This window comes from Symsagittifera roscoffensis, chromosome 3, assembly GCF_963678635.1.
Source record: "Symsagittifera roscoffensis chromosome 3, txSymRosc1.1, whole genome shotgun sequence".
NCBI classification, from domain to species: domain Eukaryota; kingdom Metazoa; phylum Xenacoelomorpha; order Acoela; family Convolutidae; genus Symsagittifera; species Symsagittifera roscoffensis.
The window spans coordinates 79,444,154-79,467,733 of record NC_087064.1 but is presented as its reverse complement, the minus strand read 5'-3'; the positions used below and the strand labels follow the sequence as shown (position 1 = coordinate 79,467,733).

The following is a 23,580-nucleotide window of genomic DNA, read 5'->3' as shown; positions in this document are numbered from 1 at the left end:
CCTGTACGCGCGTGGAGGTGGTTTCCTCATGAAGAAACAATTCCCTCTCTACAGATCGATCCCTCCTCTCCACGCTTCTGTCCCGCTGGCCCCCATTCGCCACTAATAGTCTACTACTGCTTCCGACCGCCGCACCACTTAGACCAGTGCCAGTGCTTACGTCTGCAGTAGCAGTAGTAACTGCACCCGAGGGGGGTCTCCGACGGGATGCAGCTGTTGCCTTGTGATTGTGATTAAAACCCCCCTCCTCCATCAGCATCATCTTGTCGCCCAGAGGAGTGTTGGCGGAGGAGTGTTGATGGAGTGCCAGTCCAACTGTAGCCGCTGTAGTCCACTGTCTTTCTCTGTTTTCTGGGCTGCCCGGCTGCTGTTGACTGCAGTGACTGCTGCCACCGCTCTTCTCATTTCTCATTCTCACTTCGTGGTCGCCCTTCGAGTCGGACTGAGAAGTAGCGACATGATCTCGTCGTCTTCCTCCTCCATCTTGATCTGATACTGCACCCCCAACAGAGTCTGTAGGCAGCGGCTGCAATGTCACAGCAGTGGAGGAGCTGCTCTGCTTCTCCGTAGACGTCTTCCGCTTCTCCTTCATCTTCAAATCCTCGTCTGCACTACTGGTCTGGTTATTCTGTTCGCCTAGCAAGTCCTTCTGCTGTTCGGCCAACTGTTGAATTCCTCCCAGAAAAATGCTGGCAGATTTGTTGATTTTAGTAAACAAAGTCAGCACTTCTTCCAGATCATTCTCGCTACATCAGAACACACATCACTTGATCCCGCTCAAGATTCCATTAAGTAAATTATATATATTAACTTCGATAAAACCTTTTAGAAACTTATTGCCGACTCTATTCGAGCAATTCATTCGGTTTGTTTAAAACTTTTTTCGAACTTCAAAAATTTTGTCTACTTATTTTAGGTCGCTAAAATTGATTTTGCAATAGCCCCTCAGAACACTATAAAGCACCACAGGCAACTTTTTGAAAAATAAGTATATATAGGCGCCAAAGGCCGCTTAAGCAAAATTTTAGGGTTGCTGGGTCGAAAATGGATGCTATAAAATAATGTGAAAAGGGTCGAATCCACCCCTGGCTTCTACAATGATTTAATTCAATGCCTGAGGCGAGTGGGTAGGAGATATAACTAACTTGGACAAATCAAGAAATTGTTGGAATATCTGGTCAGAGATAGGGATTTTGTGCTCTTGTTGAGTGGCTGCTGTCTTGTTCTCGCGGGCACTGATTGTGTGAGTGTCCTTGGAGTAGATACTCACGAAGTCAGACAGCTGTTTGGCCAGGATGCGCCGTCTGTCCTGGATCGGCAGCTTCTTACTGGGAACCACGACTCGGAACACCTGGCTCAGATTTTGGGCTGCTCGCCGCAGAAATCTCAGCACCAGATCCTGCAAAACATCATCAACCCACTAACTAAAATGGAGAAAAATGAAACCTGAAAAATCTCATGAAATTGGAGATTATGCAAATAGTGGGGATTGTAAAAAAAAGTCCGCTTCGACAACTAATTGAATTTTATTGAATTTCATCATCCAATATTACACAACACAGAATGAGACAACTAATCTACTCATGCTCGCATGGAAAAAAGGATAGAGAGAGAGAGGAAAGACACAGACAGAATACAGCATGCTCATTGTTCCAATTACCTCGGAAACAGGATCCCACGCAGTATCCTGCAGCAAAAACGTCAACCGGCACATAAGAGTGAACTGAGCTAAATTGCAAATTCAGCCAGAAGACCAACTGGTCAAAGACACACTGGCTAATCAGAGTTGGGAGGTAGAGTGCACTGCCAATACCACAACCTGATTCTTGCAAAGCCCCTTATCTTCCACAGGTAACACAATCATATTTATCATCCAAAAAATCAAATACCACAACCAACATCTCTCCGAAATAATTTAAGCCCATCTTTTTTGTTTAGGAAGAAACAATTTTGACTTAATTTCGTCACTCTTCGCTCGATTGTCAATTGACCGATTGGTGAAACACTATTGCAAAAAAAATCTTTTCCCAACGGCCTAAAACCGAACGTCAATTAACCCTATCGGAAACCTTTTGCGGTCACAATTTTCGTGAAAAAAAGTAATCCCCATAACTTCATTTAGTGGTAATTTCCTTTGGCTTCTAACTGATATCAGCTGATACGAAAAGTGCTCAATTAAACCCAGTGACATGCACAAAAATTTTCTAGTTGGGGGGGGCGGTTTTTCGAAAAAGAAATTATTATATTTATTTATTTTATTTGAATTATATTTATTTTTTGACTTTCCGAGCTCTCCGAAAAGTATAATAAGGACCTTACTTTTTTTTTACAATTTTTCTGCACCGCGCACCGCAGGCAAGTTTCTGCGCCGCAGGCAAAAAAAGGCCAAAAAAGCACTTATTGGAAAATTTTGACCGAAAAATTGTGTTTTTTCGGCGCTCCCCCCCCTCCCCCCCCCCCTCAAAAATGGTTAATTTATCGCCAAAGGCGCCTTTAAAAATTTTTTGGTTAGTCAGCCAAAAATGGATGTTGTTATAACATACCAATGGTGGGATCCTTTGGAAAGATTTGGCAACTACAATTGTGGGGGGAGGGGGGGGGGGGGCATTGAGAAAGCACTCCCAAAACAGCCAAAATAAAGTTGAAGAAGCGTTAATCAATTCAAGGAAAACGGAAACATCGAGTTTTATTGAACAAATTACGTCCTCTTGAGGGCTTTCAAATTCAAAATCGTTTATGACATGGGTAACATACATTTGGAAAAGTGTCAATGAACCCAACTACATTTCGAAATAATTTTTGAGTTTCAAAACAATAAGATTAAAGATCGACTTTCAAAAATCAACATTTGGAGGCGAAAATCCAAAGAAAATTGCAGCAAATGGGTTTAACTATCTAGCGATACATAGTATCAGAAAAAGTTTCACGGCCTTTTCATTTTTATGTCAAACGAAATTCTCGTAAGATTTATTTTTGGAAAAAAAATCATAGACAAATCAAAAATTGCAAAAAAACATAGCCAACAGAAAGTTGGAAAAGAGCTAATAAACGCAATTAAACAGAAACAAAAACACCGACTTGTTTTTTCGAAAAAATCTCAACCTTCGAAATTCAAAACAAAAAACAGATGCCATTTAGGCTCTTTGAACTATGATTTATTAATCTATGATTAATAATCTATTAATAATCTATGATTTAATTTTTTTTGCTATAACTCAATTTGAGACAACTGGATCAATAGATAAACAATTTTATTCCGGTAGTAAATCTGAAAAATATAACCCACTTTTGAAGTCAATCTTAATTTTCAAGACCTTAACACTTTTGCTGTTCGATAGTGGATCTTGTCTTACTTTTAACAAAAGAAATGAACTGAATTTGAAAAAAGATCAATAGTTGAGCTGCCAAAACTTGACAAAGTTGCCACCAAAATAGCACCAAAATTGAGACATAATGTGGGAAAAAAGGAATAGTTTTACTAATACACTCTGGCTGCTGTGATACTAAGGCTTTTGAAACATACATACCAATAGACAGTTGGAAAAGTGTACAGAGAGGCAAAGCTGAGCTTCGCATCACTTGCGATTCAAAACGAATGACTATGAGTGAATTCAAATAACAAACTGAAAAAAAAAATGAAACAAATAATGCAAAAGCCCAAAATATCCTGAACAACATTACCCGCATCGAAAGGAAATTTACAAAGAGCTTTCCGAACGCAAGAAAAAAATGAACTTTCAAAAAAATAATTTCCGCGGGAACTTAGTCAGCAAAAGGGCTTCATCTCAAGCTGCAACTTCGAAGCGTGTTACTGCAACTTCGAAGAAAGCTGAAACTTCAAAAAAATAGAACTACGGGAATCAAGCCGACAAAAATAGGCAAACAGACGATAGTCCGAAAAAGCATAAATAACTAAACTTTGCAAAAAACAGGTCCCGGTCGTATTCTAACCACAAGCCTTTGCCGTCTCAAGCAAGTGCCTCATGCGTCGAATGGTCGACTGAATTTGAAGTTATAATCAGAAACAATACATTATTCGAAAGTTTTTTTCTTTAAAAACTGAAAGATGTAGCTTTTATTAAAAAGTGTGTTCATAAAACGTGTGTGAAAAAACCTTTCATCGCGTTATTTTCTTCGAATTTAATAATGAATTGTTTTGAGCTTTAAAAAAACACCCGACAACTAAGCCGACAAAAATTGGGCCGAAATAAATTAATCCTACAAAAAAAATACATCTGAAACTTTTTTACCAGTACATCTAGTAACGCATTAACCATAAGGCACATTAACTCAATGAATGCACATGAACAGCAAACAAAAAGAGAGCCTTACTTTTTGAAAAAATTTCAATTTTCGAACTTCAAAGAAAAAGGGGGGCATTAAAGCTCTTTGAAAATCTAGACAACTAATGATTGACACTCTTCCCACTTTCGAAACTAGAAATCGATCACGTTTTTCGTGACCTTTACACTTTTGCTATTGGACAGTGGAATTTGCCTGCCATTTAACTGAGCCTTAAAATAAATCATAAGTAAAACCACGAAAAAGTAAATTTGATCCTTTTCCTGAAAAAAAAAAACAACGAACAAAAAACCATCGCGACCTATATTAGAGTTTGAACTACGCTCATCGACTCTTAAAAACAACTTAAGTTTTTGTTACCCAAACAAATTAAGCTACTCCTATTTCGATCATTTGAACTATTTCCTCCATCAAGGAGACTTAAAGAAACACATTTAAAACAAAAGCATGCATGTTTTGTGCAAGAAACCATTTTGTCAAAAAAGTCGAAAATTTGATTTAGATAACCCCAAATGGATTGCCCAATTTCTCCCAAAAACATAAGAAGACCCTATTTTGGCCAAAAATTGAGTTATTTTTAATTTTACGCGTGGCGTCATCAAAATTTAAAGTATTGGCGCCTATTGTTTTGATGTGAAATTTCTATGCTCTGTCGGCCAAAAATGTACTCGCTGAATAATACCAGAGGCGGACCACCCATGAGCGGAGGTTAAAGGATTGAACTCCTGATGGGGAGCTAATTTTCTATCAATATAATTGAAAGCCATTATAAACTGATAACAAACACGCCACCAGTACTTCTTGATCTTTATCACCCCCCCCCCCCCACTAAGGACTGCGGTGGGAGAGATATTTCAATTGATTCAATTTGCGGCACTTGCATATGTAGTGATTTGGACAAAGTGAATGTGATAGTGCAGTCATTGGTCTGGTAATTAGCGTGTTCTATTTTTTCTCACCATTTGGGCATCACTGCCGTTTTCGTTCACTTCTCGCTTCACCTGTCCACTTAGGGCATCAACGGCAGCAGCAGAGGAGGGGGAGGAGTTGGAATGGTGCTGCTGGCTCTCCTGCAACAGTCGCTGGTGCACCCTGGCCAAGTAGGCTGCGAACGCCAGTCTCGCCTGCGTCACTCTGCAACACACAAAACAATCGACCTCGCTTTATCTCAATTGGCAAACCAATAACCAATTCAAAAGAAAACGGGTGGCAAAAGTTCTTTGAACAGCTTCAATCGTTGTATAAAGTTAAAGGCATGTTTTTATAGTAGGTTATATTATGCTAAACAACATTATAAAAACGCATTTTTCAAATTTCCCGAAGAAAGTCTGCTCCGGAAACCATCTTCCACGCAAATCAACTCACAAAAAAACTAACAGAGCCAACAGACAGTAGGAAAGCGTCAATGAAAACTTCAACGTTGAATTTCCAGGAAACAACATAGCCAACTGACAGCTGGAAAAGAGTAATGAACGCAGGGAAAAAGAAAAAAAAACTGACTGGTTTTTTGAAAAAACTTCAACTTAAGAATTTTTAAGAAAAATATGTGCCTTTAAAGCTCTTTGCATTTCACGAACAATTTATCATTGGTGGTTTTTTGTTAAAGTTAACCCAATTTGAGAAAACTGGACCAATAGGTACAACTTTTATTTCGCTTGGAAATCTGTTAATTAAATTCAATTTTGGAAATAGAAGTCGATCACGTTTTTCGTGACTTTTACACTTTTGATGTTCGGCAAGAGAGTCTTGAGTCATGGCACAAGCTAAATACAATGAAAGCTTTTTAGTTACATAAGTTGATGCACCAACTGCAGTAACCAAGCTGCACATCGCATACACAAGTGCAAACAAGCAATAGAAGCTTTATTTAGCAAAACTCACACAACCTCAATCAGTGCAAAAACCCTTTGCTCATTGTCAATCAATACATATGAACAAATTGCAAAAAAATTTCTAAAAACAAACAAAATCAAATATGCATTGCATTGTAAGAAGTTGCAAACTTGCTGTTGGCAACTTACGTAAAAATATGTCCCTGTTCCAGCAAACACCTCAGCTGTTCCTTTGCTTGCTGAGCACTGGACATTCCAACCGAGCTGCCATTGCTGTCGTCATTGCCTGAGTCCAGACTACCGCTGCAACCGGAGCTGCTGCTGCTGGCCGACTGACTCCGGCTCCTACTGTAGCACCTATCCCTTTGGAACGGAGAACCTGCACTGTCATTTCCCTGAGACCTACCGGAGCCCGAGTTGGAGCGAGACGAGGATGCAGCAGAGTGTGGGGATCCCGATGAGCGACTCCTGCTCCTGGTGTAGTCCGCACTCACATTGTAAACTGCGGCCGACATTGTGTGCATCTGCTGCTGCTGCTTTCTGCTGCGGTGTCCATGTCTCGCCGTTCCTCCTGTAGTATCCGCCCCCATAGGCTCAGTTCCCTTCTCCCTCGTTCGCCTCCCGTGAACGTGGTGGTTGCCTGAGGTCTCTGTCGTCGTTTTGGTGCCTCCCCTTTGCTGCACTAGGTGCTCATCGCCCCCCGTGTCCTGCCCTACACTCTTCGTACTCCTGCTCTTCTCTTTTTCGCTCTTTGACTGGTGATGATGTCTCGCACCATCCTTCTTATTCGTCGTATGTGCCCGGGAGGAGTCGTTGCTTGTCGGTCGCGAATTCGCTCTGTTCTGACCTCCTGCGGCGCCGTTCGACATTTGACTGCGCGATCGGCTCTGTGACTTTTCGTGGTGGTGGTTGTGGTGGTTATTGGAAGCTGCTTTGGCGCCTAGAAAAAAGCGTCATAGCAGGCACACAACATAATATTCAAAACATTAATAGGTCTACTTTCCGCCTTCTCCTCCCCCCGAACTATTTCTCGAACAACTTTGGCTCACAATGTCCCGTCTTAATGCCCATTCTTATTTGGTCTGCAAAACCGTTGTTACAACATGAACTTGATGCTTATGTGCGGGGAGGGGGGGGGGGTGTTGGTTGACGATGAGAGCTTTTACTCCAGGGTGACCACTTCGGCCAAGAAAAAAAGTGACCTGTTGTATTTATTCGTTAAATAGCTATTGCACCAGGCGCGGATCTAGGAATTTCTCGATATGTGGGGGGGATTTTTTTTTGGTCGACCAAATTGATTTTTTCTGATCTCTCCCAAACAACTAAAAGACCCTATTTTGACGAAACTTTTGAAAAGGCCAAAAAAGGCGTTTTTAGGCACTTTTTGGAAAATTTCGACAAAAAAATTTTTGGATTACTCATGAATGCAACTGTCAAATTTGGCAATGCTTGCCGCCGCTCTTTCCCTATCTGTCCATAATATATCTGAAAAAGTTAATTTGAGTGACTTTCGATTAAGTGACAAAAGTGACTAGTCACTTAAAAAGTGCTCAAGTGGTCACTCTGCTTCACATTTATCTTCTCTTTTTGTGGTATGTTGACTCACCAGCGCTGGCGTAATGATGTGTCGAGTTGTGATCTGCATTAGTGGCTGCAGCCGACTGCGATGTCGCAGCAGAGAGAGACAGGGCCACGTTCTCCGAGTGTACTCTTCTGTTGCCGTGTGCTGCCGACACTGCCCTGCTCTCCGCCAAAGTGAGCAATCTGCGCTCGTATTGCAGCAGGCGTGATATGATCTCACAGCTGTATCCATTGCCCCCACCCTCACTCACACCCTACAACACCAAACCGACTCAGACCAAACCCCCCCCCCCCCACGTACTCCCCAATTTCATACAACAAACCTTCGACCTCGCACGGAACATTCATCATTTGACTCTGGGATTCATTTGCAAAGAAAAATCATTTGCAGAAAATTGGGAAATGTCATGAATTCAAAAAAAGCCCTGTGAAATTTTTGAATCTTTTATGACTGGCACTTCTTTTATAAAAAACATACTTGAATTTCAGAAAACTGGATCAATAGATATTCCGCCGAGAAAGTAATTCAACTAGCTCGTATCTTGGTCCATTTCCTTATGGATAAAAAGCGTTAGTTAATTAATCATACACGCTAAAAAGGCACTGAATCCGTTATATGAGTCTCCAACCATGCACACACTAAATTGTGCCCTTCACTTGTTTAAACAACCGAAATCAAGAAACTCCAGCTGATGTGCCAATAGAACAGATTATTCTGACCACGTTACCACTGCAAAAAAAATTATCTTTTTCTTCAACGTTTTATTTTTGAATGGAACGGAGGGGATGATTAGTCAAGTTTGAAATTCTACTAAGAAAACCAAAAACCCAAGTTAAAAACAGTCAGGGATTTTCTGTGGTTAGAGAAATATAACAGAATTGCGTAGTGTTAAATCAGTCATTAACACAGATGACAAATATTCAAGAATGGTTCATTATTTATTCTACTATCTGCTGAGAGGATACGAAATCTGCGTAGAAAATATAACATTACCTCAAAACTGTACATGGGGACAGCCGACCTGAAAAAGAAAGATAAGAAAATAAACCATCTATTGCTGAACAAGTTAAATAATTAGCAACATTAATTTTCTAGGAGGATCAGGTTGACTAGAAAATACAAAACAGAGGCGCTGCTCAGCTTCGCACCCCTTGCGATACAAAATAATATAGAATTAAAACAACAAGACACTCAAAAACTGTCAACGAGACTTCGAACGTTGTAACCGTTGAAGAAAAATTGAGAAAAACAAAAAACAACCAATCAAGTTTTTTTTATATTTAATTTCATTCAAAAGTTCCAATTTGAGCATTCGAAAGTTAAATTTGCGGTCAAAGTCTTAACGATCTCATAAACAATATCGGAATTTTGTAGGAAACAAAATATTAGGTAAATAAGCCGACAGCCACTTAGCTGAACATCAACAAAAATTGTTCGGCAAAATCTTGTTTGAAAAAATGCATTTACTGCCCACATAGTATCCACGAAAATCATATATGTACTGATATCAAGGTGGTATACACAATTCGGACACTTAACCAAAATTAGTCGAAAGCCGATAAATCATCATCAAAAAAGTAATATCGATGTTTTAGATAGAAGTATATATACAACTAGATCTATCGAAATGAATAAAGATATTAATGAAAAAACAAGTCACGACAAAAGCATGCAAATTTAACATCGGAAAAAACTAACCAAGCGGCAATAAAACAAAAAATACCTCAGCGAAAACTTTTCACGCCGAAAATAAAATCAAAAAATATTCTATATAAATAAAGTTCCCCTTTCCCTTAAAAGATTCCCCCTTTCCCTTAAAAGATTCCCCCTTTCCCTTAAAAGATTCCCCCTTTCCCTCAGAACACACACGCACACAAAAACTTTTCACGGTCAGCAAACGCCGCAATAAAGGGTCACTTAGTACGTATAAAATAGGCCGAAACCGATTAAGCCGGAAATAACAAAAGAAAAAAATCAACATATGACTTAGAAAAAAAATAATGAAGTCCCCTCGCCCTCAAAACACAAACAAAAATTTATCGCTCGTAAAAAAACGCCATATGAGGCCATTAAGTCGACATAATATAGGCCGAAACCTATCAAGCCGGAAAAAAAGCAGCTCGAAATTTCAAAAACCCATTAACTCCATTAAAGCTCTTCGAAATTCAAAAACATTAAGAATGGGCATCATTTTGATGGAACTTATTAAATTTGGGAAAACTGGACCACTAGGTAAATATTTTCTTTCGTTGGAAATCAGAAAATCGTGACGTTTGTCTTCCTTTAACAAAAGAAGTGAACTTCAAAAATGTCATAAATCAAGCCGCAAAAAAGTTGAGCGTGGATAAATATTAAGAAATTTTCCTGAAAAAAAAAACAAACAACAACAGTCTTCTATACGTTCATTAAGTCTTATTACCATTCAAACGTTACCAAAAAGTACGTGCAACAAAACTAAGCCTACAAAAATAAGCATACACCTAAATCCGAGATATTAAATTACAGCAGAAAACTTTTAATTCGAAAAAGAACTGAGCCCACCCGGAAGCGAACCCCAAGGCCTTTGGCTTCCCAAGCATCGACGTTAAGTTCATGGCAAATGGGAAAAATCGGTCAACGAAATTGAAATTAAAATTAGTCAAGGTGCTGTGCAGTATCTGTGACCAAAAATTTGAACATAGCCAACAGACAGTTGAAAAAAGGTAAAGAGCAAGGAAATCAAAAAAAGTTGACTGGGGAACTTTGAGCATTTTTCAACTTTCGAACTTCGAAGAAAAAATATATCTCGTTAAGGCTCCGTGAACTTCAAGAACTGTCTAAGATAAGCACTTTATTTCGTAAGTTATCCCAGTTAGAAATTGGAAACAGGTATTTTTTCATTCAGTTGGTAATTCAGAAAATTGAAGTGCATTTTTTGTAACTAGAGGTCATTCACGTTTTTCTTGGTTTAAACAGTTTTGCTGTACAAATGTGGAGTAAAAATAGAAATGAACTGAAGTTGAAAATAATCAAAAGTCAAACAGCGAAAAAAAAACATTACGGCCTACATAAAACACTTCACTACGTTCATCGAATCGTAAAAAGTATAGTGGCCGATATTTATTACCAGCTTGAAAACCGATCATCGGCTATCAAAGCATTGCGCTACGAGTCTCGAGACAATCGAAAGAATAAAAACTCATTTCTCATTTCATAATATCATTTGTTAGTATTTTAAGAAAAAATGTTGATTATCTACTAACTTCGGCCTGTGAGATGAATGGTAACTGGAAGGAGGCCTGGATGGTGCGCCAGATTTCGTACGCCTGAAACATAAATGTGCTCTATATAAACCAAATCGAAGAAACATTTCATTAAATTATTGTTGAAAACTTCACTTATGGTTAAACACTCATGGATACTTATGTTTCCAAGACGCGTCCCTTTCAGACTACGGCAGTCGAAACTTTACAACTAGAATTAAAAAACAAAAAGAGGTTACGCAGAGAGGTGTTTTTTAATCGAATGAAAGCAAAAACAAAAAAAAATTGTTGGGAATGGGTGAATCCCTTGCGCCAGAAAGGCCGAAATATATATGTGTCAATCAGAATTCAAAAAATTTAAGAAACGAACGTGAAATTCAGTCATTTTTGAGCAGTTTCAAAACGTAGATCGACCGAGTTTTCGCGCATTCAAATTAAGGAGGAAATTTTTGAAATGGTCAAAACTTTGCAGTACTTGCGATACACAATAAAGCGCCAAAAATAAAAAGATAATGTGTCTCAAACAAAAAGTGAAAAACTTCAATTAATTTTGTTGATTAAAAAACCACGAATACCTATATAAGAGTAGTTACTACGTTCATTACTCTTAAAAAGGACCTACCCGCTATTTGCTATTGTATAAGATCAAAATGAAAGGCATTGAAAAGCTACATTTTCTAAGCAAACGATTCCAGCTATGAAACTCTGAAATATTTAAAGTTATTTCATAGCGCAAATCGCTTTGCTAAAAACTATTTTTTCCAAGCATTATGGCTGCTGTTTTTGATTGAGTCATTTCAAACTAGAATGAATCTGCAAACGCAGAATTTTGGAGAAAAAGTGGGCAGATATTGTCTAGCTTTGACGTTCAATCGAGTTCAACTTGTTTAGAGACTTTATAAAGGTTGAGTTTAGAAAAATTCTTCGATTAAAAATTGAGCCCTAAAGGATTCTTAAATGTTGTGATCTCAGCCTTCTTAAACGTTGTGCTCAATAGAAAAGTTAAAAGGTTGAGTCCATAGCGCTTTAAGACTTTCATTTAATATATAAATTAAGAACGAACTTTCCGTCATTTTAGCAATCAGGCCAAGCTCGTCTGTTTGAGCTGGACCACCAGCGGATTTTGGGGAAGGATTCGATCCCCTGCCGACCCAAAGGGTCCTTCTTTGTACTATTTTGAGATATCAATTTTTCGCTGACTGACCCTAAAATTTTTCTAAAGGTGCCAAAATATACAAATTTTGAGGGGCGAGCGAGCCAAAAAAACGCAAATTTTTGGTCAAAATTTTCCAAAAAATGCCTAGAAACCAAAAATTTGTCTACGGCGCAGAAAATTTGGTCATCAAAATAGTGTCTTTTTAGTGAGTTGATAGAGCTCAGAAAATCAAATTGGTGGATCTACAAAAAAAAATCGGTGGACCATGGAATCTATAAGAATTTTTCGAGATTTCTCTGAACAACTCCGAGAATCGGCAAAAATGAAATATGATGCATTTAACAGCTATCTAGAATGCGGTGACGAAAACGATGGTGAAACAGTCCCTGAGCCTAACCCACCCGTTATTTGGATACAGCTTGGTGTAGAGCATGAGGTTGTGAGTAGTCCTGTGTTCCATTAATCCCCCATACGTCTCCCAGGAGGTGTGGGTGGGGAACACGCGGATCCAGCGCCCCCTCCTCCCGTACTCTTCCCTCGCCATCCGCAGTATTTTCGCCTCCTCCCCCGTCAGAGGCGTCCCCCCGCTGTTATCAGAAGTGCCTCTGCCCCCACCCCGTCTTCCGCCGGCAAAAGGAGCACCCCCTCCTCTGCCGCCCCTACCACTGTTTGCTGGTCGCTGCTTCTAAAAGCACAAAACATCTCGATTTAAGAATATTCATTCGAAATATTAACCGGAAGTTTTCATTCGTATCTTTCAGCCAACTATTGAAGTGTAATATGCGTGCTGATCATGATCATCTCAATGCTTTTCTTCTAAGAACTGATGCCTAACGTGAGGCGTAAATTCGTAACAGGCGACAATTCGTAACAGGCGAAAATTCGTAACAGTAGATTGAGCGGGTACCACTGATTCACGCGCAGTATTCCTCTCGTGCCGGATGTTAAGCGCAGCGGATTGAGGCGAAGAGGAGCAAACGTATTCTACTTGCCAATGCCTTGTTACAAATTATCGTTTGTTATTAATTGTCGTTTTTTCAAAATTGTCGCCTGTTAGGAATTGTCGCCCTACCGATGCCTTAACAAATGACGCGCAATAAAAATCATTTCAATTAAATTATTACTAACACATCAAATAAAATCGGAACAAATATCATCCCTCGAAAACATGAAATTTGAATAACACAAAATGACTGTGGTAAAACATATATGCAACATATGGATTGATCTACTTACCAACAAGCGGCAATTTTCATTGTAGGGCTGCTGTAGAAACAATACAACAGAGTGAATGAGCGTGAATGAGCCCCATGGATCCCAATTTATTAGTAAATAAGTCCGTTTTGATCACTTGCTTGATATTTCAATATAAGTTAGATTTTAAAAATCTAAATTTTACGCATTTTTTTTCCATTATGTTTGAGAGCGCCTTTGATTCACCAGTGAATTCGCAGACTTTGCATGGTTGAAATGTCTTAAAACCTTATGGAGCAACATTTAGATAAATTAGAACTTCACAAATGACGCAGCTTCTTCAGAACAGCTGCAAAGAGATGATAGTTTAGAAAAAAGATAGAGATTCTTTTGGTGCAGTATAATACCTTTCCCCTCTTAGGAATGGGAGGGGCCTTGTCTCTGTACTTCTCGGAAAAATTGTCGATATAGTCCACTATCTAAATATGACAAAAAAACAATGAGACGATAAGAAAACTCTCAGGCGATGCCGTTTATCTATATTAGCTAAAGCTCACGTAATAACTGTACGGCAAAAACTTCGAGTACAGCTGGAGACGGCTTAGGAAACTCAGGAAGTCCTAGAAAAACTTATACTTTATTTACTTAAAGCTATTCGAATTTTAATATATTTTTTTCTGAATGACACGCTTTCAATACACTAACTCAATGTAAACAAATGAACAAATGGGTCCAAGGACAATTTTTTAATTGGGCTGCAAACCTACTTTCAAAATTAAAATTGCAACTCTTTTTTTTGGCCGTTTTTTGTTTCGTTTTAAGAGAGCATAATTTGCTTCACTTTAGTAAAAGAGCCAGAATTAAACTTTTTGAAAAGAATCCAATATTTCCAGCAAAATACAAATTTGGGCGTCCTCAAAAAAAATACTTCAGAAAAGGTCTAAAAAACACTTCCTAAATAAGCTGAAAAACTCACTTCATTCATAGCTACAAAAATACATAATCACCCAAGCCTGTTATAATACCTCCACAGCACATTAAACTAGGGCAAGTTAATTATGCGAATTAAGTTGATACAAAGTATAACACTTTACCGCGCTACACCATTGATACTTCCTCGAATATAAGGACATAATCGACTAATACTCTCTAAGCCGCAATAAATGAGCTTTAACACAGAGACAAAGCGGACAAAAATCTCAGTGTGCAGGTGTATAAAAACTACTGTCAAAAACTGCGACATATTTCATATTTTTCACACATATTTCATATTTTTCAAACACTACCGAGAACACGACAAAAAGCAACTCTATAAAGTGCATTAAGAAAAAGTAGAAATAAGCCTTAAAAAAATCGGCTACGTCTTGGATTCGAATCTGCGACCTAAAGATAAACAGTCTCACTTACTAACCACTCAGCCACGAACGCTGAATTTACACCAAACACTAGCCAAAAATAAAGCAGAGGACAGATGCTATGCAATTTCCAATGCTACAGATGCTTTGCAATTTCCAAAAAAGTGAACATTGATAATGAAAACTTTTATTTGCGATTTAAGTTTTAAAAAAAATAGAAGGTCTGTAATAATACAGTAAGCTCATTGCTAGTGTAAAAAGTTGTAGCATCTACAACCCAGCATCTACAAACACTTATGATTTAAAAACACCCATTTGACAAATTCAAACGAGGTGGAAAAACGTCAATGAACGAAAAAAAAAACAGGACCCTATGTGAAAAAATTGGATCAATGTATAAATTTAATATTTCGCTGAGAAATCTTAAAATTAAATTCCAGCTTCGAAACTTGAAATCAATCACGTTTTTCTTGACCTTTCCACTTTTTCTGTTCGCTGGTGGAATTTGCTTGCGTTTTAAAAAGGAAATGAATTGAACTTAAAAAGAAATGAAAAGCCAAAATTTGAGTCTCAACAACTTTAAGGACTATTCCTGAAAAAATATCACGGCCTATATAAAAGTCTGAACTATGTACAGCGACTCTGAAAAAAACCACGCTGCCTAAATAAAGTTCTTCACTCCGTTCATTGGCACTTAATTAATTTTCGACACTAGAATTCATTCAAGTTTTTTTTTGCGCCAATTTAACTTTCACTTTTGGAGAGCGCAGCTTGTCCTTTATTAACCAAATGCAATCTGATTTAATTTGAAAAGAAATCTAAAATCAAACCCCACAAAAAAATTGAAGGATTTCCTTAAAAAAATCACGCGACCTCAATAAAAAACGTTGCTTTAAAAGATCAACTTTGAAAGTTAACAACAAAGCACATTTTTTCTTCCATTTGCACTTTGTAATTTGGAAAGAGTAAATCCATAATTCTACTATTAAATTTTGTTGATAACTACAAACTAAGAGGTACAGTCAAATGGAAAGGTAGTTGATAAAAGTAAAATGACCGATGGAAGATGTAGCCAGATGCAACTGACTGAGTGACTGACCTGCTGTCGAACGGCACTGCGTGATTGGAACTCCCTCCTTCCGCCATTAATGCGTCTTGAGACTGGGTCTTGAGCTGTGACACCTGAACAAAGTACAACTCTCGACAGGTAGTTCAAAGCGAATGATAAAACACATCACTTCACTAGGTTTCAATAGAGCAGACAACAAGTGAATACTAGAATGAGATAATGCATACAATAGCCGACATTGGTGAAGTAGCAATCAGCACATATGTGTTCCACCAAAAGCATGCAATAGTTGCTCTAATTAAGTGTTCATTGAGAGAAAACAAGTTTTAAACACAGAGGCGAAGTTGCACTTCGCATACACAAGCAAAAATATGACCGATAACGCCACTGGGAAAACTGAATGAGTAAAACTTTGAGTCTTCAAAATTTCTTAAATAACGCACGCCAATTATGACGCATTAGCAGTACCGGTCAATTTGAAAAAAAAAAAAAAGAAATTTACCAACTAACATGCCTCAAATTATAGAGCGGACGCATTTCAACTAATATACGAAAAAGTTCACTAAAAACATCCGAACCTTCCCAGGTTAGAACCCTCTTATTTTGATGCGGGTCTCCTTCCCTACCTCTACGCTACAGATCCATGATAACTTTAAGCTAAAATACTATTTGTTATATAATAGTCTGTGTTAAAATCCTTAGCATTGGCTGTACTTAATAGCTGGTTATTGATCAAAATGAACACTTTTAGAATGAACAAATTTTGTCGCAGCAATATTTAAGTCGCAACAATATTTGCGATTTAGGTTCGAAAAAAACATAGTTCATACACTATAACACAAGTTTTGCTTGTGTAATAATTTCCAATCATTTTTTATAATTCAAATGATTTGTTAAGCGAATTATCATTTCAATTTAACCCAATTTAACATTCGGCAAAATCACCACTATGTAAGTGACAAATTTGAATGTGCAAATATCGAACTAGTGAACAATTCTACTTTAATCCCTATCTTTTAAAAGAGCTTTCTAATTGACACTCATTCTAACAAGCAGGATCCAGAACTAATTGCATGATTATTGAAGGATGATACACGTAGATACATACCCACAACTGAAAACAGGTCTGATATCATGTTGGCCTTGATCTTCAGATCTATGGGGGCATCACTAAAACACAAATATCACATCATACCTCTCAATACAACCAAGGACTCAGAAGACTGGATCAATAGGTTAAATTTTTGTTGCGCAGGGAAATCTGAAAACTAAATTCCATTTTCGAAATTAGAAGTCGTTCATGTTTTTCGTGACCTTTACACTTCTGCTCTTCGATAGTGCAGACTGCAGTTTGCCTTTGGCTTGATTTTGTCTTAAATAAAATTCACGCAGAAAAAATAAATCCAAGTGAGACAATTAAATGTTAAATTAGTATCGAAATAATCTTAAAAAGCGGTAACAATGCCATAAACTTTTGAGCAGATACCTGCTGAACCGAAGAAATTTATTTCTATTTTAAAATTTTCATAAAAAGGTATCTTCATTAAAAAAAAAACTTTTCATTAAGAACGGAAGGTCACAAAAAACTTGGTCGACTTCTAATTGAAAAAAATATGGCCGTTAAGCTCTTTGGCTTTCAAGAACACTTTACGATAAACACATTATTGAATCTAGCCAACAGGCAGTTGAAAAAGAGTAGAGGAACGCAATTAAACAGAAAAAAAACTGACTTAATTTTAAAAAAAATCTCAACTTTCGAATTTCTAAGAAAAAAATAGATGGACTTAAAGTTCTTTGAATTTCTAGAACACTTGATTGAATCTTTTTTGATAAATTAACTCCATTTGAGAAAACTGGATCAATAGGTAAAACTTGTTTCCCTGGGAAATCTGATAACTAAATTCTTTTTTCGAAAATAGAAATCCATCACGTTTTTCGTGACATTTACCCTTTCGCTGTTCGATAATTTTAACTAAGAAAATGAACTGAAATTTTTTTAAAAAAAGATAATCTAACTTGACTGATAATATTACTGAGCTTTATAAATAAATAGATGGCCTTAAGCTCTTTGAATTTCAAGAAAAATTTATACAGCAATTTACAAATTTTTACAAATTTATACAGCAATTTATACAGGATAGAACTAACCCAATTTGAGAAAACTAGATCATTAATTAAAAAACTTTATTTCGCTTGGAAATCTGAATATTAAATTTCACTTTCAAAACTAGAAGGCGATCACGTTTTTCGTGACTTTTTCACATTTGCTGTTGGATAGTGGACTTTGCCTTCCTTTTAACAAAAGAAATGAAGTAACTTAAAATGAAATCAGAAGTCAAACAGCAAAAAAGTATATTTGAGCTTAATTAAATTCCTGACAAAAATCGGAAAAAAAATCATCACGACCTATATAAGTCTGAACAACTATCATCGACATTTGCCTGAAATAATTTCGAGGGAAAATATAGGCTAACACAACTGTCAGTTGTCCATATGCATCAAAAAAATCATCAGTGGATACTGGGCAGAGAATATTTGGTAAGACGATTGTTGATCCGGACAAAATTGAGCTACAAAACATTTTGAGCCTTAAAAACTTTCGCTCACTCCGAAAAGACCAAAAAAATTTAAAATTTTGATCCTTCATACGACGAATCATGAGGCAACTAAACAGATATAACATCAGCCGAAACTATTTTAAATGAGCACTAAAATTTGCGACGTAGGTTGGAAAAAGGAACTAGTATTAAATCACAAGCGTTTATCCCAGTTTTTGCATGCAGCCAAAAATATTTACAAATAACTTAAAAGTGATTTCGGACGGATATACAAATTTCGAATCGATTGTTGTATTTGCATTTAGTTCTACGTCTTTCTAACTTTTCAAGTATACTGTAATCATGTGTTTTTGACAATTATTTACCGATCAATAAAGAAAATATCTATACTAATGTTCATCAACACCTTATCTGAATCGTTCAATCTATTCAGCACATCGAGTGAAGTAAAAATTTGCCTGAAACCTAATTGACGTTCTGAAAAGATTCCAAGCACTTCTAGTTATTTATTTAATTTCAAACACTTCGAGGTATTGATGTCAATAACTACTCAATTTGAGTTTCTTCTGAGTCTATAACTTAGAGGGACCACACTCACCAGGCGAGAGAGGGGGATAGATTAACTTCCATCAGCCAGGGCTTCATGTTCTCATCCACCAGCACATCGAATCCATACAGCTCTAAATATCAATATGTTCCAGTCATGAACAACACGACTCAAACACAAGAGCCAATAAAAGCATGTCGTAAATAAGCATCAAAGGAAAAAATTTTAGGGTGGTGACAACGTTAGTTCCCGGGTAGGGAATCATAAGTTGATTATATATCGTCCAGGGCAGGTATAGCAAAACGGATGACCCCCACCCCAGGAAGTCAGACTTGTCAGCACCTTATATTTTTTCCTTCGATATTTATTTACGAAATTTATGTGAGACTGACCATAGCAGTTGCCTCTGTGGGGCTGGAACATGTTGGAGGCTGAGGCAATGGCCATTTCGCCCGCCAGAAACGTCTTCACCACCAGGTCCTCGATCCGCATCATCAGAGCTACAGCAGCACAAAAACATAACAATACTACTAAATCATACTGAAAGAGAAGAGCATAGTCAATAAACAGGTGCGAAAGTGGAAATTGAAAAAAATTCCTCGGAACATCCGACTTTTCGAATATTGGAGAATTTAAAAGAAAAAAATGACTTTTTCAAAAACTTTATGAAATTTTCGAAGAAAAATTATCTCATGATGCAGCTCTTTAAAATATGCTCATTATTTTCGGAAATTCTTGAAGGTGAAATTAGTCCAACTAGATAAACGGAAGCGAAGCAAAAACAGATCAACAAAAATTGGTTACTACTTTCGAAGTTCTACTTTAATGTTGTTCTCTTTAACATTGTCTCCCAAGGAAGCTCTAAAAGCATGGCGTCTAAAGCATATTTCGGCTTTCACTAAAAACGTTTAACAAAGGAAAAAAAGGAAATAGACTGCTTCTACTCACTGGCTGTGTCGTGTCCAATAGACTTGAGATATCTCAGCATGGCACTCATACTCCACTTGTTCCCGAAGTCCTCCAGCTCAGGGTCCGCATTTCTTAAACATCACACACATCTTCACGTCATACACTTCAGTCAAACAATCATTTTCTTATCGTTGGAAACGTTTTTTCCACACAAACCACGCAGCGATTCAAATAGCTAAGTATACTTGAAATTACTAATCACAAATCCAGTGTTCTATCATAGGTTAGTTCCAGTCTGAAAAACCTTTAAACTCAGTGACCCAGATCAGCATAGTTAAAGTTATTGAAATATGAGGATCCCTTTGCCCGAAAACTATAATTAACTTCATTTTAACACTTAATAATGAATTGACGAATTAATAAATCTGGCGAACTACACCTTTCTTGATTGTGACCAGTTTATGAAGATATCTTTCTGCGAAAACCGTTGAACTTACTTAACAAAATCGGGATTGCGTTTATTCACACTGTAGTTGGTGAGGTGCATGAACTGATTTTTAACGCTCTTGGTGGACTTGTCGAACTTCTGGGACGCAAACCTGCAAAAAAAGAAGTGTTTTCTTAAAAAAAGATGTCTGGTTGCTGTTTAAGAGGCACATAATGACAAGAAAAGTTTTAATTGTTCTCTTTGAGTAATTTGTCAACACATCATTCTAAATTGGCCTGAACAGCAAAATTTGAGAACATTTTTTTTCTCGCCAGCCAGAACTTTCCCTAAATTTTTTGAGTACAATTCTAATCGGGCTTGAAAGAGCTTTACTACAATAGATTATTCAATCCAATTCCACATTTATTTGTTTTAACTGGAATTGCATTTAAAAACATAGCAAACAGAGGGTTGGAAGTGTAAAAGTACAAACACCGAAAAAAAATGATTTAATATTTTTCGAAAAAAATATAGCAGGTTAAGACTCCTTGAATCTCAAGAAAAAGTTAGGATTGAAAGTTTTTTGATAAAACTATCCCAAGTTACGAAAACTGGACCAATGGGTAAATTATATAATTCGCTAAAAAAAAATTAATTAAAATCCACTTTGAAAAACAGAAATTGATCACGTTTTTTGCGCCATTTTAACATTCGTAATTTGCAAGCGCAATTTTCCTAATTTTTATCATATGGATTTGGTATGAATGCAAATTTGTAGTTAATAAAGCATTTAAGACTTTTTCCCGAGAAAAAACCAACAAAAAAAATCCAGAACTATATAGAAAATCACTTCGTTCTTTTACAATTAATTATAACCTACAATTTGTAAAATGTCAGCGAATGCATTAAGAACTTAAAACGAACGGCTAATTTATTGAAAAACCTTTCCAAATTACAAAAAAAGTTGGACTCTTCAAACTTCAATAACAATGTAGTATGCTTCACACTTTTTTGGTAAAATTAACCCTACTTGAAAAAACTGGATATAAAGAATCTTTGTATTCCATTGGGAAACCTAAAACATAGCCAAAGGACAGTTGGAAAAAATGTATGAACGCAAGGAAACAAAAAAACTGACTTGTTTTTTGAAAATTTCAACTTGCCTTCCTTTTAAGCCTTCCTTTTGAAGTGGATTTTGCCTTCCAATAAAACGAAGTGGAATAAAACGAAGTGAACTTAGGAAAAAATCGAAACTCACCGCGAAAAATTTACATTGAGGAAGAAAAATATATAGACTTTTACAAAAGAATGCTCACTACGTTCATGAATCTTCAAAAAATCCAGTTTCGAAAGACTAAAAGTCATTTCTTTCGAAACTAAAACATTTACAATTATGCTGTTTGATAGCAGAACTTATTTTCTTTTTAGCAAATGAATTTGAATTGTTGAACTTACACAGAAATCGAACATCAAACCACAAAAATCAAATTTGGCGTAAATAAATTTCAATACTTTTTCCTAAAGAAAAAATCAACGACCTATTTCAGTGTCTTCACTACGTAAATTGACACAACGCAAAAACGGAAACTTTAGTTCCTATGCACCTTTAAGGGCCGGAGCAGAAACGCACGACTTAAAAAAATTAAAGTTCACATCAATCATAAACACCATCAAAAGTTTAATTACGAAACATCATGACGCTTCGTATACTTGGCTAAAGACCAGATGTAATTTATCCGGACAACTTTGAAAAAACTGCCATAAAAATGGGACCAGAATCTTTGCCTGATAACTGGGTTGCTTTTTTGAAAATTAGATATGCACAAAAACTACAAGATCAATTTTCAACAGATTATACGGTCGAATAAAAGATAAATCAAGCTAATGCTTAAACTTGGTCGTGTGAAAGTACTGCCCGTTTCCAAATTCGTCAATAAATTCATTTAAATCGGGGTAAGACCGGGAAAAACTGATGGCAAATATTTCAACATGAATAACTGATAATCTACATGATCAAAAATTTCAACAAACAACAGTTATATAAAAAAAAATAATTGAAATGATGCAGCACATATGAATGATTTCAAATATCTATCTTCATGTATACTGTTGTTCAATTGCTTTTCGAAAAATATTGAGCTACTGAAGAAAAAACAGATCTCTTTGCTCTTTTACATATAAGCATAAGAAACACCTGAGCATAAATACTCCGTTACTTTCTTCGATGGACGGAACAAACTGAAGAAAAGAAAGATCTCTGTGCTCTTTTACATATAAGCATGAGAAACATCAAAGCATAAATATTCCGTTACTTTCTTCGATGGACGGAACATTACGAAATTTTGCAAGTATTTGTCGTAATATTAGTGGAATAAAAAGCTCCGCTGGCCTCGCATGTGTAATTACACAAAAGACGTAACGGAGCGTCTCAACACTTGCGATACAATAAAAAAAATTGCATTAGAAAATATTGAAAAAAGAAAGAAGTCTTTTCAAAAAATAAGCCGCAAAAATCACTTTGAAAAAGTAGAAAAAATTATACAAAATGTCATAACTTTGTCTCAGATGAGGTTCATAAACAGCCTTAATAAGCACTGAGAATCAATGATCGAGCGGCAAGTCTGGCGAAAAAGTTGGGTCGACCCCCATTAAGCCAAAAACGAAGCTATAGACATAAAAAAAATTATTCAAGCTTTATAAATTTTACGACCCCAACCCTACTGAACCAGGCAAACACATTAAAAACAATTCGCCCGTCGAATAGGTTTGCCAGCCATTTAAATATTAAAAGAGCAATGGAACAGCTATTACGAAGAGGAATTAAAGCCGACAATCCCTAGCAGACAAAAGTTCAGCCGAAAAAAAAATGTTTTCATAAAAACTTTTTTTAAAATCTTTCAAGTCCCCCCGAGACTAGAACGAGCAACACTTGCACTCGTAATTGCAATAAAAATTGGTAACAACACAAAAAAAATAGTGACGAGGCATCTAAGCCGACAATCTTTGAGCAGACACCAACTGATCCGAAAAAAAAAAGATTTTAAGGATTTTTTTAAAATAATGCCATGAAAACTACACAACATTTACAACTACAATTTAAACTGCTTGCAGAACAAACAAAATTCTTTATGTGTCATGTTAGCCGACAAAACTTGAGCGGACAAACGGAAAACCGATATATAATTTTTCTCGGACTTTTTTTCATTTTCATTGATACTGAAACAAGCCAAGTCCAGCCGGGACTCGAACCCCGTCGAGGACTCGAAGGGAGAAAAGAGGAGACTGGAAGCCTGGTCAGTGTAAAAAATCACGCTTTGGAAAAGAGCCACTTGAAAAGCTTACCAGGTAAAAAAATACATTTGGAAAAAAAGGAAAATCTGCCGACAAAAATTAGGACAAAAACCAAA

The 23,580-nt window shown here is 36.8% G+C and overlaps 1 protein-coding gene across 4 annotated transcripts in view; it reads right to left on the bottom strand.

Moving 5' to 3' along the window:
- The window catches only part of LOC134842618 (serine-rich adhesin for platelets-like), a 72,304-nt gene that overhangs the window by 38,190 nt on the left and 10,534 nt on the right, over window positions 1-23,580 (bottom strand). The window contains exons 7-22 of one of the 4 annotated variants that reach the window (XM_063859037.1): window positions 20,244-20,345; window positions 19,786-19,877; window positions 19,230-19,337; window positions 18,889-18,970; window positions 16,841-16,902; window positions 15,763-15,845; window positions 13,716-13,787; window positions 12,516-12,799; window positions 10,959-11,021; window positions 8,710-8,737; window positions 7,741-7,969; window positions 6,324-7,074; window positions 5,262-5,436; window positions 1,661-1,687; window positions 1,146-1,399; window positions 2-746 (exon numbers count right to left, since the gene is read on the bottom strand). In XM_063859037.1, the coding sequence (XP_063715107.1) occupies window positions 2-746; window positions 1,146-1,399; window positions 1,661-1,687; window positions 5,262-5,436; window positions 6,324-7,074; window positions 7,741-7,969; window positions 8,710-8,737; window positions 10,959-11,021; window positions 12,516-12,799; window positions 13,716-13,787; window positions 15,763-15,845; window positions 16,841-16,902; window positions 18,889-18,970; window positions 19,230-19,337; window positions 19,786-19,877; window positions 20,244-20,345 (3,157 nt within the window). Of the gene's footprint in view, window position 1; window positions 747-1,145; window positions 1,400-1,660; window positions 1,688-5,261; window positions 5,437-6,323; window positions 7,075-7,740; window positions 7,970-8,709; window positions 8,738-10,958; window positions 11,022-12,515; window positions 12,800-13,350; window positions 13,381-13,715; window positions 13,788-15,762; window positions 15,846-16,840; window positions 16,903-18,888; window positions 18,971-19,229; window positions 19,338-19,785; window positions 19,878-20,243; window positions 20,346-23,580 lie in introns of all 4 variants that reach the window. The other 3 variants (XM_063859039.1, XM_063859038.1, XM_063859040.1) reach the window with 3 other exon arrangements.